Source organism: Ruditapes philippinarum, unplaced genomic scaffold (genome assembly GCF_026571515.1).
Source record: "Ruditapes philippinarum isolate M1 unplaced genomic scaffold, ASM2657151v2 ctg20025_1_1_1_1, whole genome shotgun sequence".
Lineage (NCBI taxonomy): Eukaryota > Metazoa > Mollusca > Bivalvia > Venerida > Veneridae > Ruditapes > Ruditapes philippinarum.
The window spans coordinates 1-12,609 of record NW_026852078.1 but is presented as its reverse complement, the minus strand read 5'-3'; the positions used below and the strand labels follow the sequence as shown (position 1 = coordinate 12,609).

The following is a 12,609-nucleotide window of genomic DNA, read 5'->3' as shown; positions in this document are numbered from 1 at the left end:
GCCATTTGTTTTTATAACAATTACAACGTGTAGTCACGTGATTATCACAAAAGAACAGGGAGAACAGGGAGAAACTGTTTATAATAAATAAAATAATAAAACAGAAGAGGTCTCATCAGATATTTAAACAACCAGATGATTTAAAAGTGTCATTTGATAAAATAGAATAGGTCTCATAAGATATAAACAACCATATAATATAAAAGTGTCATTTCAAATATCACGATTGATTTATTTATCATAAAAAAGCAACGCTTGACACTTTGAAAAAGTAAAAGTATCTCTAAATTCAATGACTTATCCATAGGGATACATCATTGATTCATTTTACAAAAATTGTAATGTTGCTTTTTAAGTTGTCAATATTTGAATATTTGGAGCAACGTTTTTACATGTTTGAATTTTTTAGATTACTGACAAACAGCTGTGGTCTTCATTTGTCCAATAATCGAAATGCTTTTATTTTCAGATTTTAAGGCCTTCTCCTACCATAGGTATAATATTAAACTGTTACAAATATAGTCGCAGGTTTCTACCGGCGACTAATAAATGTATGTATTAAGACGTATACTTTCTATCATAATAGAAAAATACAAGCATAATTTAGATTCTCGCTAAACAATATTAATTTTATTCAGATTACATGGCTTACTTATAAGATACACTCACTAAGATGTTACTAAGGCTCAACCAATATGGTTTCTCCAGCTATACACACGTAAAAATATAAATTTCAATATTTAATAGCTAAATGATAAATATCATACAATTGATGTGCTTTTTCCAAACACTTGATGTAATTTCTGATATGTTTGCGTCATGTACCGGTAATACAAATGTAGGACAATGCATATTGTATAAAACCTTAGTGATTTCCGGCCTTGATTTTTAGTAGCTATGTGTGTTGGAATGTGAACCTTTAGCCATATGTCTGTAACATACTTTCTGATTAATGTAGGTTGTAGTGTAGTGTAGATTAGTGGCTTTATGTTGTGCTAAATATTTCTAATCTTTCCATTATAAGAGTAAATAAAGTTACAGTATAGAAAATGATTTTATTCTGACTTGAATATTGTACATAAAAATACATGCAGTATAATACATCGATCAATATGCATACAAAATACACTTTAAACAGCAATTTTACAGAAATTAAAAAACAAGAGAGCCATGAGGGCCCTGAAGTCGCTCACCTGTATATAAGCCCCCAGAGCGGGGCCAGTTTAAACCCCAGGGCTTTTATTTGAACAAACTTGGTAGAAGATTGTTCATGCTTAATATCTAAACTCTAGCTATTTGGCTTTTTTTCAAAGAAGAATTTTTAAGCTTTTGCTATACACATATAAGGAAAATCAATGACCCCTGGGGCGGGGCCAATTTTGACCGCAGGGCTTTTATTTGAACAAACTTTGTAGACACCCATTAGAAGATATTTCATGCTTAATATCTAAACTCTAGCTATTTTGGTTTTTTTCAAAGAAGAATTTTTAAGTTTTTGCTATACACATATAAGGAAAATCGATGACCCCGGGGTGGGGCCAATTTTGACCCCAGGGGCTTTATATTTGAACAAACTTTTTTGTAGACACTCACTAGAAGATGTTTTCATGCTAAATATCTTAAAACTCTAGCTATTTGGTTTTTTTCAAAGAAGAATTGTTTATGTTTTTGCTATACACTATCAGGAAAATCAATGACCCCCGGGGCGGGCCCCAATTTTGACCCAGGGCTCTTATTTTGAACAAATTTGGTAGACACCATTAGAAGATGTTTTATGCTAAATATCTTAGGTCTAGTTCTCTGGGTTCTTTAAACAAGATTTTTTAAGTTTTTACTATATGCATATAGGGAAAAATCAATGACCCCTGGGGCAGGGCCAATTTTGACCCCAGGGCTTTTATTTCAACAAGCTTGGTAGACACCTATTAGAAAATATTTCATGCTTAATATCTTAGCTCCTTGGTTTCTTTAAAAGAAGATTTTTTAAAGTTTTTACTATATGCATATAGGGAAAATCAATGGACCCCCCTGGGGCGGGGCCAAGTTTTTGACCCCAGGGCTTCTATTTGAACAAATTTGAAAGACACTCACTAGAAGATGTTTCATGCCAAATATCTAAGCTCTACCTCTTTGGGTTTTTTAAAAGAAGATATTTTAAGTTTTTTCTATCGGTTTCCATGGCAACCAGAGTTCTGCATAGAATTAAATTCTTTGAACAATTTTTAAAGGTTATCACCAAAGGAACATTCCTGTGAAGTTTGAATGAAATTGGCTTAGTGGTTTATGAGGAGATGTCATTTAAAGTAAAATTTTACGGACGGACGGACGCCGGACAGACGCCGGACAAAAAGCAAAAACAAAAGCTCACCCTGTCACTTTGTGACAGATGAGCTAAAAATTATAACATGCTTTTCGGTGGTTTATAGAAAATTTCAGTGATATAAAACTGATAACTTCACTGTTTTAAACAGTGAAATTATCAAATTGATAATTTCACTGTTTAAAACAGTTTTGAATTTAATTAAGCCCTTACGTTGTTTCAGTGAAATACCTGCGTGCACAGTACTGGGAACCAACTTAATGACATGACGTCGTAAATGATGTCACGTTGTATTATTATTAGGCCATTTTCATCCAGTATTATGTCTTTTTTTTAACGTTTCTTTGCATATAATAAAAAGAAAATTTGTTAAGTTTAGTGTAAGATCTTAATATATTTCACCTTGTGAACACCAAAAGTCCATATTTCACTCGTGGCTGTGTGAAATATACCTTTTGGTGCTCACTGTGTGAAATATATTTCGATCTTACACCGAACTAAATAAATATCCTCTATGTATTGCAATACATTATTTGTTACACCGACATAAGCTTGCAAAAAAAATAGAGTAGTTGGCATTGTCAAATGTTGTTAGAAAGTAAAAAGAATTTAGATGTAATTGATCGGCTTTTTGCCATTGTCCACATTCATAATTTTATTAGTTGAAAGTCATATATTAGTTAAATAATTATTGCTTTTTCAGATGTCAAATAAATGATTCTTTTCGCCAGTATGTAATGTCATATGTTTATTCAGAGAACTTCGTTGAGAAAATGATCTATCACATATTTTACATTAATAATTTTTCTCCCCATTGTGTATTGTCATATGCCTGACCAACGGACTTTGATGAGAAAATGCTTTATCACACATTTCACACCTATATTTCTTTTCGCCAGTGTGTATTGTTATATGCGTTTTCAAACTACTTTGTTGTGAAAATGCTTTATCACATATTTTACATATATGATTCTTCTCGCCTGTGTGTATTGTTATATGGTTGATCAAACTACTTCGGGAAGAAAATGCTTTATCACACAAGTCACATCTATGATTCTTGTGACCTGTGTGTATTGTCATATGCCTTATCAAATTACTTTGACGAGAAAATACTTTATCACATATTTTACATATATGATTCTTCTCGCCAGTATGTATTGTAATATGCTTGATCAAATAAATTTGTTGAGAAAATGCTTTATCACATATTTTACATATATAATTCTTCACTCCAGTGTGTATTGTCATATGTTTATTGAGAGAACTTTGATGACAAAATGTTTTATCACATAGTTTACATCGATGATTCTTGTTGCCAGTGTGTATTGTCATATGTGTATTGAGAGACTTTAGTTGAGAAAATGCTTTGTCACATATGTTACATACATGATTTTTCTCGCCAGTATGTATTGTCATATGTCTATTTAGATTACTTCGTTGAAAAAATTTTGTATCACACATTTCACATTGATAATTCTTCTTGCCAAAATGTATTGTCATATGAGTGATCAAATTACTTCGATAAGAAAATGCTTTATCACATATGTCACATACATGATTCTTCTCGCCCGTATGTATTCTCATATGTCTATTCAAAGAACTTCGATTAGAAAATGCTTTATCACAAATTTTACATACATGATTCTTCTCGCCAGTATGTATTGTCATATGTGTTTTCAGATACCTTCGTTGAGTAAATGTTTTCTCACAAATATAACATCTATGTGTCATTTTACACGGACTGAGCATCTTATTTCTTTGAACACCACTTTTTTGCAATTCAGGTGATAACTTCTCACAAAGTGTGTCTTTGTTTAGATTACTGTCCATCTTGTCAGCTTTTATTTCCTTGCAGGAAGTAAGACCTGGAATTAAAGAAATCATCACATATTTCACTAGTATGATTCACCTTATATTTACAAATTTTAACATTTTACTACAGACACCCAAGGTTTTAAGTTTTGCTTGCACTGTACAATGTACTGATATTGGATTTTCATCTTACTAAGTAAATGCATGTGGAGCTGTCAATTAAATCGATATATTTATGAAATAATAAACTAACATGCTTATTTTAAAAAATTTTGCTGATATATTCTATCAAAATGGCTGAGTGACATCATCAAAAGCACACAACTCCTTCATAAAAGACGCCACAATTTCGTCCTCGGAAAGAACAAAAGTTATTTTATATACATGTAAGATGAATGTTTGTTCCATATGATACTTTAACTTTAAGAATGATCTGCATTCTTTAGATGACCTCATTTCTGCTATAAGAAATATTTTCTAATTTTATGCGTAGTTATAAGGATCCAGTAGAAAGTATAGCATTTTTTCCAGGAAAATGAAATATGCATTGTCTCTCATAACAGACAGGAATATCTGGCTCTCTGAGTAAATTGTACAATTAAATAGCAAAACAGATTCCCTCAGGTCAAAAATTTAAGTTTACACAAGTTGCATTAAGTCTGCAAAAGTTGTGTAAGAGTATTATATTTATATGCGGCAAAATGGTTAGACATTTAACTTGCACAAAAAAATTCCTGCTTGCATATTAGACAGGATTTTTAAACGTCTTCTAAACAATCTCATTTTATATACTCACTTTAAAATGACGCCAGTATGACGCTTTTATTATTGAATATTGCATTCTTAGATCAGAAGCTGCTCTGAGAGAAATATCGTAATAGAAATGTCCTTATCTGAAACAGGATTTATATGAGACATTAAAGAAAAAGGTTGCTACAGATGGGTGTATTCAGCTTTCGGGTAGTTCATGGTGGGAACTCGACATAGCCTTGTTTACACTTTAAATAGTTACGGTAACTTACCATGGGCAAATTGCAAAATATCCATGTATGTACCAAACTCATAATATTGTAAGATATTTGTGGTGAAGCACCGGTTTAAACAGTAAAAACCACTCTCCGATATGCCAGAAAAATGTCTTAACCGCATTTTGTTTGCTACTTTTTAACTGGATTTATCTTCAAATAACATTATATACACACAACATTCCTTACAAATAGATGACTATCATATATCTACTTATATTATCAAATAGTCAAGCTGAAAATAATATTGTTTAAAGAAAATTCTAGGTTCAAAGGGGAGATATTGATAATTCTGAACGTCAAGCTAAAAATTTGACCTTTTAAAAAATCTAGAACTAAACACCATTTTAAGGTACGTTACAGATTAAGCTCTTGGGAATTGCACGTTATGAAACAAGTACAATCTTTAAAGTGTAATCTGCTACAATAAATGTAGCAATTTGTCTGAGTAAATTTCTAATTTATAAGAAAACAAGAGATTTTTTACCTTGATATTATATAATTCGATAAACATTCATATAAACACATTCTTTTATCAAATACAAATAAGACAATTCATTATTGTCTCATCAACAAATTCAATCAAGAGTTTTGTTTAACACAATAATCATTACAGTAGTAATATTCAATCATCATCAAGCAAATGTACAAACATTAAGGTAATCTAGCCTATACAAATTAATTATTGTACAGTTAGTTATACAAACACAAATGAGGAGGGATAGGAGTGTAATTGTGATCTACTTGCCATACAAATACAGTTAAAATGAACTTAAACTTTTAGCGATAAAAAAAGACAAAAATGTTTACAGTACCATCAAAAATATAAGTCACAAAAGATAATTAATTTATGTTTAGTTCAAAATAAACAAACTTATGTATATCTACATTTTTGCATGGAATTATCCATACAATGATATTTTAATTATTTTCTTACAAAGAACTTATTCCCTGCGGGCCGGAGCCCGCAGGGTATTGGTATGCGTTTAACTTTTGAGGCATGGAGGAGCATGTGACCTGTTTTCGGTACATGGAGGATAAGGCTCCCACGTTTACAATTTTTTGTAAACGTTTACACGATTGCTAAGAACCGAAACGATACCGTTTAAACGGTGGTACCTCTATGTACTATACACACCATGTATTTGAGTCGCCAAATGATGTCTTAAATTCTTTCTATCTTTTACACATGTACAAATAAAGAATGCGCAGGGCATGATTGAGTCAGCACACATTTTTTGCATTGTAACCCCATTTTTACCAAAAATGTATTATGACACGAGCAATTTTGCACCGTAATGCTGTGTGGAGGGCTGTAAACACCTATTTTCCGTTTGTTTACTTTGGAATAAACCACTAGAATTGATAAAATTCATGATTACAGGCAACATTAAGAAATTTTGTAAGACAATATGGTCATTTCGATTAAACGGTAAACAATTTCGTAAACGTTTATGAATGAAAATCGAAACGAATCCGTTTAAACGCGTAATCGTGGGGGCCTTAATGGAGGAGCATGTGATCTGTAAACCGTACATGATTGGTTTACTGACCTATTAGAAAACCGAGCTAAATACGGTTTCCCGGTACGTTACGGATTTACATCCAGGGAATCATTGTATGGTCTCAACCCGGTACGGAATAAGACCCAGCCCATTGTAGTCTAGAAAGTAGTTCTTTTAAATTTTGAAATGGCTTATTTCAAGTCATCTTAATTGATACTGGTTATATTTTAAGTATATCTTTAGTAATTGTGTACATAAAGTTTCATTTCTGAGTACTTTAAAGGTTGTTTTTGATGTATTTTTGCAGGATTTCATTTCTGGGTGGAAGGTTTCAGGAAGTACTATGCACAAGAATACACACCAGTTCATATTTGGAATATTCTATAGTGATTACAGAAATCAAAAGCCGCAGAAAAACTCCAAGGGCTAATGTATTATTTTGTGCTAAATTTACATGGACTGCATTGGTGTTTAAAGAAATGGTCATGAAGTTTCGGTACCAGATTTGCTTTGTCCAGAATTTAGCCTTAAATGTGATGGATTTACTATAGGATATATATTACGAAAATTCAGTGGGCCGTCTCCGTATACACACCGGTCTCTCAAATGACCGGTGTACACAATGCTAGGGAATTAGTCCGAATTACACCTGATTAAGAACATAACACTATTACGTGATGTTTCTAATTTTCTATTATTATTTACCGTTTAAGGTGGAGCATGATGTGTTTGAAAATTATCAATGTTTCTTTAATATCTATCTGAAATTTTACAAACAATAAATTGTTTATAGTGAACATCCACAGAATTAAAACATTCGTTTGTGGCATCTGCCATAATAGATAGAGATATTTTCTGCGTAAACTTGTTTGTTTACTTTACTTTATTATTTTTTTGCACGGAATTATTCATACAATGGTATTTAATCATTTTTTAAAACAGAAATATTGTTTTATTTTCGACGTAGACAAAAGACCTTCTTCTATTGATTGATTATTGTCAATTATATTCCTGATACAAACGTTAATTTTTTTCTATTTTTCCCCCAAACAATGTTGAAAATAGTTAAATGAAATATCTTTAAATCATTATAAATGTTCCCCGCAGGAAACCATTTAACTTGTTTCTTAATAACTTAGTTCGTTATTATACGCCCAAGAGCTACATGTATGTACAGAAAATACTGGAAAACGGTGTTTAGCTAGGTTTTCTAATTCGTGAATAATAAATGTTTGTACTACTCTCACAGAAAAATAATAAGATGATTTTTTATTCAAAGGCTTCTATCAAATGAAACTAAATCTATAAATATTAATCCTTCTTTTACCTGATATAATTTCTATGAGAGAAAACTGTTAAACGAAATTTTTGTGCAGGGTCCATGGCGATCATTTATCAAAGGGGAGTAACTATGTAAAATTTGGAGGATACGTACTATGGCGGAATCGTACCACTGTATATATGTACATTTTTTGGAGGTTTGGGGTTTCATTTCGAGAATGTGATAAAATGGTATATTATAGTCGTGTATGTTCAAATTTAAATTCATTGAATAACAATTATCATGACCACCAGAGGCTCGAACAATAATCGTATAATTTTATTTATCTTATCTAATAAATTTAGTAATGAAGCTTAACTCATTCATTATACAGTTGAGTTCACACTAAAGGTTACACAAAGTGCACTAGGAGTGCACTAGATGTGCACTACTAGTGCATTTCAAAGTGCACTAGTAGTGCACTAGTAGTGCACTACTAGTGCACTTCATAAGTGCACTTTGTAGTGCACTAGACCTATCATTTGTATTAAGCAGTAACCTTTTATTTCAATGAATAGCAATTTGACTTTTACAAAAAGATAGATACATATAGATATCTGTATAATAGTTTTATATTTTTAACTTTAATGTTGATAAGTGCATAAATAAACAAAATTAATTGACATTTAATTTGATTCTATTTTATTATAATCTGGTAATGAAATATGAAACATTGAAATGCTAGATTCTAATTAAACAAAATTGAGTCAAGTTTTTTTTATATTACACATGTATTTTTTTTTTTTTTTTTTTTTTGGGGGGGGGGGGGGGGGTTGCAAATTATACCAATTAGTTATTTTTGATCTTAACTTATATGGTTGTTTTAGTTAAAGGTTTATGATTTTAAGCATTATAGCCTTTAATACATTAAAGATTTAATATGTTAATAATTGGCCAAATGTCAATTTTATCTCATTTATAAACTCTCTTACCTTCTGAAACTGACATTTACCTAAGATTAATATAAATGATATATATTATTCTAAAAATAAATATTTATATATAATTTATATAAATAATGGTGTTATATTAAGTATTGATATGTGTGGATTAAGTATTGATATGTACCTGTGGGACACTTGTATACTTTAACTGACATGGATATTAACAAAAAGATTAGAAAATCCTTCAATTCCATTTTTTGAGACGACACCAATCTTTTTTTTTCTTTTTTTCATGCATTGTTACATGCAATATGTTTATTTTCATGAGTTTATTATGAGGGCAAAAATATTTCAGTTTTCTTTTTTCTTGTAATGAAATTTATTTGCACGAATACAGAATTTACATTGCCTACCTATATTTATCATCTGCCTTTTGTTATTTACCCTGAGGGGCTCTCTTATCAGCTGGGTACTATATTAAAACACCAATACACAGCATGACTTTTGACACTTCAATCTTCTGTAACTGCTTTCTGCTCATGTAGGATATTTTATAAAAAAAAAAAAAAAAAAAAAAAAAAAAAAAAAAACCCCAGATTTGCATTAAAGTGGAAAGGAAGTTGCAAAAGTTTTATATTCATGTTTAAATATTTTCTTTAAACTATATTTATAATTATCTTCTAAATGTGTTAAAACTGACTAGGTAAATTTGCCAAATCTATAATAAAAAATTATCATTTCCCAGTTCAGAAACTTAAAGATGATTTTAATACAGAATTGCAAGAAATGTGGATAAATATTGATATATGTCTTTTCAGAATAGTTAACACTGATATTGATTTTAAACCAGTTTTTTTATAATAAGATTAGAAAATTCCACTTCAAAGACATTAATGACAATAAAATCTAACATGCGTTTATGCCATTATGATTATTTTTTTAAATTTGATTAAACAAAAATTATAGTCATTTATCTTAGATGTTAATATACGTACCTGCTTACATGTATTTTGGAAAAAAAAGACAGGAAATTTTAAATAAATATTGCATACATCTGCATTTTTGTTATTTACCCTGAGGCCCCTTATATCAGCAGGAGACCAGCAGTTATAATAATGAAAACAGTCGCTGTCAGAAAAATACCAATACACAGCATGACTTGATCGAGACTGTCCTCTTGCATAATAGCATTCCCTTTATACATTAAATTTTCAATATAAAAATCTTAAATAAAATTATCAAATTTATTTAGTTCATGCACAGATATATAAACTTATATATTTAGCTCTATGATTTCATGGAAATAATTTAATAATTTATATCTTTAAAAAGTATGCAAGCATTTCATGGTTGAAAAACATAATATCAGAGTGTAACTATGGATTGTTTTAAAATCAATGAATTAATATTCTCTTTCAGTCTTGAACATGAGGAATTGCCTCTTAAGTTATATATTATTATACAGAGTGGCAAGAAATGTGGATAAATATACAAAATTCCACTTTAGAGACAATAATATATAATATGCATTTATGCCATTATTTTTTTTTGTATATTTGATTATACAAAATTTATGGTCATTTATCTATATGACTAACTGGCCTGAGTGCCAACGCCTGATAAATCCAAGGCTTATGTTTAACATGCAATTTGAGAAAACCAGGGAATTTCAATGCATACTTATAATCCACAAAATTGACTGTTCTTCGTTATTTACCCTGAGGCCCTATTATCAGCAGGAGAGTGGTATAATGAAAACAATCCCATCTCAGTAAAATATCAATACACAGCAAGAGTGTAGGACAAAAGCCCCCCCGGACGAAAGCCCCCCCCCCGTCTAAAAATGACAAGGTGGACAAAAGCCCCCCCCCCCCCCATGAAATTTCACATAGGACAAAAGCCCCCCATCAAAAATACAGGTAGGACAAAAGCCCCCTCCCCCCATCTTTTTTCACTCGCACAGGTGCTCAAATTCATCAAATTTCACACAAACTTTTAAATAAAAATGAAAAGAATTTGTTTTAATGTTTATTTATAATGTATATATTGAAGTGATAAAAAAGTTTATGATAAAAAATTAAATAATGTATTCATGCGATACTGAATTCATAGCTTTTCATATGCACAAACAAGGGTCAGAAAAGTAGTAATGTTTAATCACTTTTTGTAAAGGGATCAAATTAATATCCTAAGCACTATGTCACCTACATGTGATGTCCATACATATCTTTTAAACACATAAAAAACACAACTTTAATACACTATATATAAATTTGATTGACTATGGGGGGGCTTTGTCCTACCTTTACTTTTTTATGGGGGGGGGGGCTTTTGTCCTATGTGAAAATTTCATGGGGGGGGGGCTTTTGTCCACCTTGTCATTTTTAGATGGGGGGACTTTCGTCCGGGGGTGCTTTTGTCCGTATCCACACAGGCAATGGCTTGAGATTTTCCTCTTTAATAAAAGTATTCCTTTTAACATTTAATTTTTTAATATAAAAATCATGAATAAAGTTATCAAATTTATCAAAGTTATTTATTTTATTGATTATATTTTAATTATTTATATCTTTAAAACATATGCAAGCATTACACAGATGAATACTAAATTATCACAGTATATTGATTGTTTAAAAATCTATGTATTAATACTCTCTTTCAATATTGAACATGAGGAATTGTCTCTAAGTTATATATCATTTTAGCTTACATATAAACCTTTCGTTGATTTGTTTGAGCTTATGAAAAAAAGTTTATGTTGTTACAAACTAAATAACCTGGACCAGAATTATCACATTGATTTTCACATTTTGTTATGTATGCAACATATTTCATGTATATAATTTATATCTGACCAGTTGGTATTTCCAATATTATCATTGTTCTATTTTTAGAACATTAACTACATGTATGTACTAGAACTTTCTTAACTGTTGTAGAAAACTCATGCATTATATTAAGATAGAAACTTCTGGAATGTTCTTTATTGTTGAAGTTGCTAGATTATGATTACTTTAGAACATAATAGACTTTTCTGGAATTTTCTTAGTTAATATATATAAAGTGACATTTTTCATTACTTTTACCTTTTAAGTCATCAGTGATCTTTCAAGTCATCAGTTACCTTTTAAGTCATCAGTGATCTTTGAAGTCATCAGTTACATTTTAAGTATTATTCAACTTGGATATTAAGTGATTTATTGGAGCTTGGATTATTTTAAAATCAATTATTCTTGTGGATTTTATTGTGGGAATTTATTCTAAAGTGTTCTTGGATTTAACTTGGATTTAACTGTGCTATTCAAAAAGGATCATTCCAGGATCAGATAAGACATTTTAATTTTACATTTATATTTGGACTTCAAGTATTTGTACACATAATTTGTTATTTTGATTTTCTTTATTAATTTTTCTGTAATAAATTTGTTTTTGTTACAAGTTTGTTGCTGGCTTTTCTTTCTCGTTACGCCTGGCTCGTAACAATTTGTACACTAGAAAAATTGAAATACATGGCCATTAAAAATAGCTTTAAAAACACCTTTTATGTAATTATCCATTACGGAGCATATCTAAATTTAACCTTATTAATTCTATAAATTTAATTTTAAGGGGTATCATTTTACACTAACAGTTAAAAACTGGTTAATAAAAATATGATTACAATAAATATGTTTTTTAATTTTAAGCTTTAACATGATATCACCTAAAATTTTAAAATTTACTTATTTATATTCATGAATAG

The 12,609-nt window shown here is 30.3% G+C and overlaps 1 protein-coding gene across 2 annotated transcripts; it reads right to left on the bottom strand.

Annotated features, from left to right (window-relative positions):
• Window positions 1-2,051: 2,051 nt before the first annotated feature.
• LOC132748586 (zinc finger protein 665-like) lies at window positions 2,052-8,232 on the bottom strand. 2 transcript variants are annotated; one of them, XM_060738214.1, is made up of 3 exons: window positions 7,990-8,232; window positions 4,929-5,025; window positions 2,052-4,185 (listed from the first exon to the last, which is right to left on the bottom strand). In XM_060738214.1, the coding sequence occupies exon 3, from the start codon at window positions 4,148-4,150 to the stop codon at window positions 3,116-3,118; it is 1,035 nt and encodes a 344-aa protein (XP_060594197.1). In that variant the 5' UTR covers window positions 4,151-4,185; window positions 4,929-5,025; window positions 7,990-8,232; the 3' UTR covers window positions 2,052-3,115. The 2 variants fall into 2 exon arrangements, with proteins under 2 accessions (XP_060594197.1, XP_060594192.1); XM_060738209.1 differs by lacking the exon at window positions 4,929-5,025 and having other exon boundaries at window positions 7,990-8,230.
• Between the last annotated feature and the right edge of the window lie 4,377 nt (window positions 8,233-12,609).